General features: G+C 37.0%; 1 protein-coding gene across 1 annotated transcript; it reads left to right on the forward strand.

Annotated features, from left to right (window-relative positions):
* Positions 1-256: 256 nt before the first annotated feature.
* Positions 257-2489, forward strand: LOC104108601 (hypothetical protein At1g04090-like). The gene is made up of 2 exons (XM_009617677.4): positions 257-535; positions 713-2489. Exons 1-2 carry the CDS (start codon positions 388-390, stop codon positions 2284-2286), a joined length of 1722 nt encoding a protein of 573 aa, XP_009615972.2. The 5' UTR covers positions 257-387; the 3' UTR covers positions 2287-2489.

Here is a 2489-nt window from a genome sequence, read left to right on the forward strand (position 1 = left end):
AACCAGCAAATGAGCTATGTGACAATTGAAGGTTAGGCAAGAGACCAATAACAATAACAACATACTCAGTATTATCTCACACCGTGGTATCTAGGACAAGAGACCAATAACTAAATTTAAAGGAAATTTCAGCACTTTGTAGATATAACTAAGACATGAACCAAAAAAAGAATTTTGGAATTAGAAGTCAAATAGATTTAAATGTGAAATTAATAAAAGCTTGAATAATACGTATAATGATAAGCATCTAGCATGCTAGCTTGCACGAAATTATAACAAAACTTGTTGTACTCAATATCTTGATGGGACTAGTAAATTAATTCTTGGCCTACAATTCTCAACCACCTCAAACTTGGAATATGCTTCTTCCCAATCTATTTACTTGTTATGGTATTTTCCCAATCTATTCTCAGGTTGCTATTCACAAGCATTTCTCTCATGGGAAATTGTATTCCTTCTTTAGACAAAGAAAGGCAAACTTTGCCTATTGATACAGTTTTCAAGCTTCCATCTCCATTGCCTAATTGGCCACCAGGTTTGAATTTCACAATCTTTTAACTTAGTAGTTATCGAGTCGAAAATTGTATGTTAAAATCAGTTCAAAACTGAACCATGAACACCCCCATTCAGTAAATTAATTGGTTTACATATCTTTCATTCGTTTTTCCTTTTATGTTTGATAAGTTTAATGAACTTGAAACTCTAATGACAGGTGGGGAATTTGGAAGTGGATATGTTGATTTAGAAGGGCTAGAAGTTTGCCAGATTGTGACATTTAACAAAGTTTGGGCTATTGATAAAGGAGGGCCAGATAATCTTGGAGCAACATTTTATGAGCCTTCACCAATTCCAGATGGATTTTCCATGTTTGGATGCTATTGCCAACCAAACAATCAACCCCATTTTGGTTGGGTACTTGTAGGGAAAGACAAGAATAATGGTCAAACTCTAAAGAATCCAATTGATTATACACTTGTTTGGAGTAGTGAGTCCTCAAAGCTCAAGAACAAAAATAGCACTGATGATGGCTATATTTGGCTGCCAATCCCACCTGAGGGTTACAAGGCTTTAGGTCATGTTGTCACAACCTCACCTGAAAAACCTTCCTTGGACAAAATCCAATGTGTTCAATCCAATCTTACCGATAAATTAGAGGTTGAGAGTTGGATCTGGGGTGAAGGTACAACAAGCAATGCGAATGGTATCAATGTTCATAGCACAAGACCTCGAGAAAGGGGCATAAAAGCACAAGGGGTCAGTGTAGGTACATTCTTAGCTAGGATCAAAAGTGATCAAAATGATGATTCCAACACATTATCCCTTGCTTGTTTAAAGAATAACAAGTTTGGTACCTTTTCTTCTATGCCTAGCCTTGGCCAAATTCAAGCATTATTTGAACAATACTCTCCACTTGTTTACTTTCACCCCAAAGAAAAGTATCTTCCTTCTTCTGTCAAATGGTATTTTGCTAATGGTGCTTTGCTATACCAAAAAGGTCAAGAATCCAATCCTAGTTCCATTGAACCAAATGGCTCAAATCTTCCACAAGGTGGTCCCAATGATGGTGCATATTGGCTAGACTTGCCAATTGACGCCAAGGACAAAGAGAAAGCCATTAAAGGAGATTTACTAAGCTCTGAGGTGTATCTCCACATCAAACCAATGCTAGGGGCAACTTTCACTGATATAGCTGTGTGGATCTTCCATCCATTCAATGGACCTGGAACAGCTAAACTTGGCCTAATCGATGTACCATTAGGGAAAATAGGCGAACACATCGGTGATTGGGAACATGTAACACTTAGAATTAGCAATTTCAATGGGGTTTTGCACAAAGTTTACTTGTCAGAACATAGTGGAGGGACATGGCTTAATGCACCACTAGTGGAATTCCAAAATGGTAACAAAGTTGTGGCCTATTCTTCACTAAATGGGCATGCCATTTATCCTAAACCAGGGCTGGTTTTACAAGGGACTGGAGATATTGGGATAAGGAATGATACAGCTAAGAGTAATTTGGTTTTAGACTGTGGGGAGAATTATTCAGTAGTTGCAGCTGAAAATCTTGAAATAATTGAGCCACCCTGGCTAAATTATACTAGAGAATGGGGACCAAAATTAAGTTATGCACTTGGGGATGAAGTCAAGAGAATTGAGAGCTTGCTGAAAGGGAACTTGAAAGCTGCATTTGAAAAATTGGTCAAAGTATTGCCAAATGAAGTTTATGGAGAAGAAGGGCCTACTGGTCCAAAGATGAAAGGTAATTGGAATGGGGATGAAGTGTGAACTTTGAAAGTCAGTTCTCATAAGAAACAGAATTGAGGCCTTCATGCAAAAGTGTTTTGTAATTTAATTTCCACATGTAATTCAATGTCTCCTTTCTTCTTTTTTTTTTAATTCAATTCATTCTGAAAATGAACTGGAAGTGATTCTTTTCTACATTTATTGATAATAACAACAAAGAAGAAGAAGAAAAATTGCAACCACAA

This window comes from Nicotiana tomentosiformis, chromosome 8, assembly GCF_000390325.3.
Source record: "Nicotiana tomentosiformis chromosome 8, ASM39032v3, whole genome shotgun sequence".
Taxonomy (NCBI): Eukaryota; Viridiplantae; Streptophyta; class Magnoliopsida; order Solanales; family Solanaceae; genus Nicotiana; species Nicotiana tomentosiformis.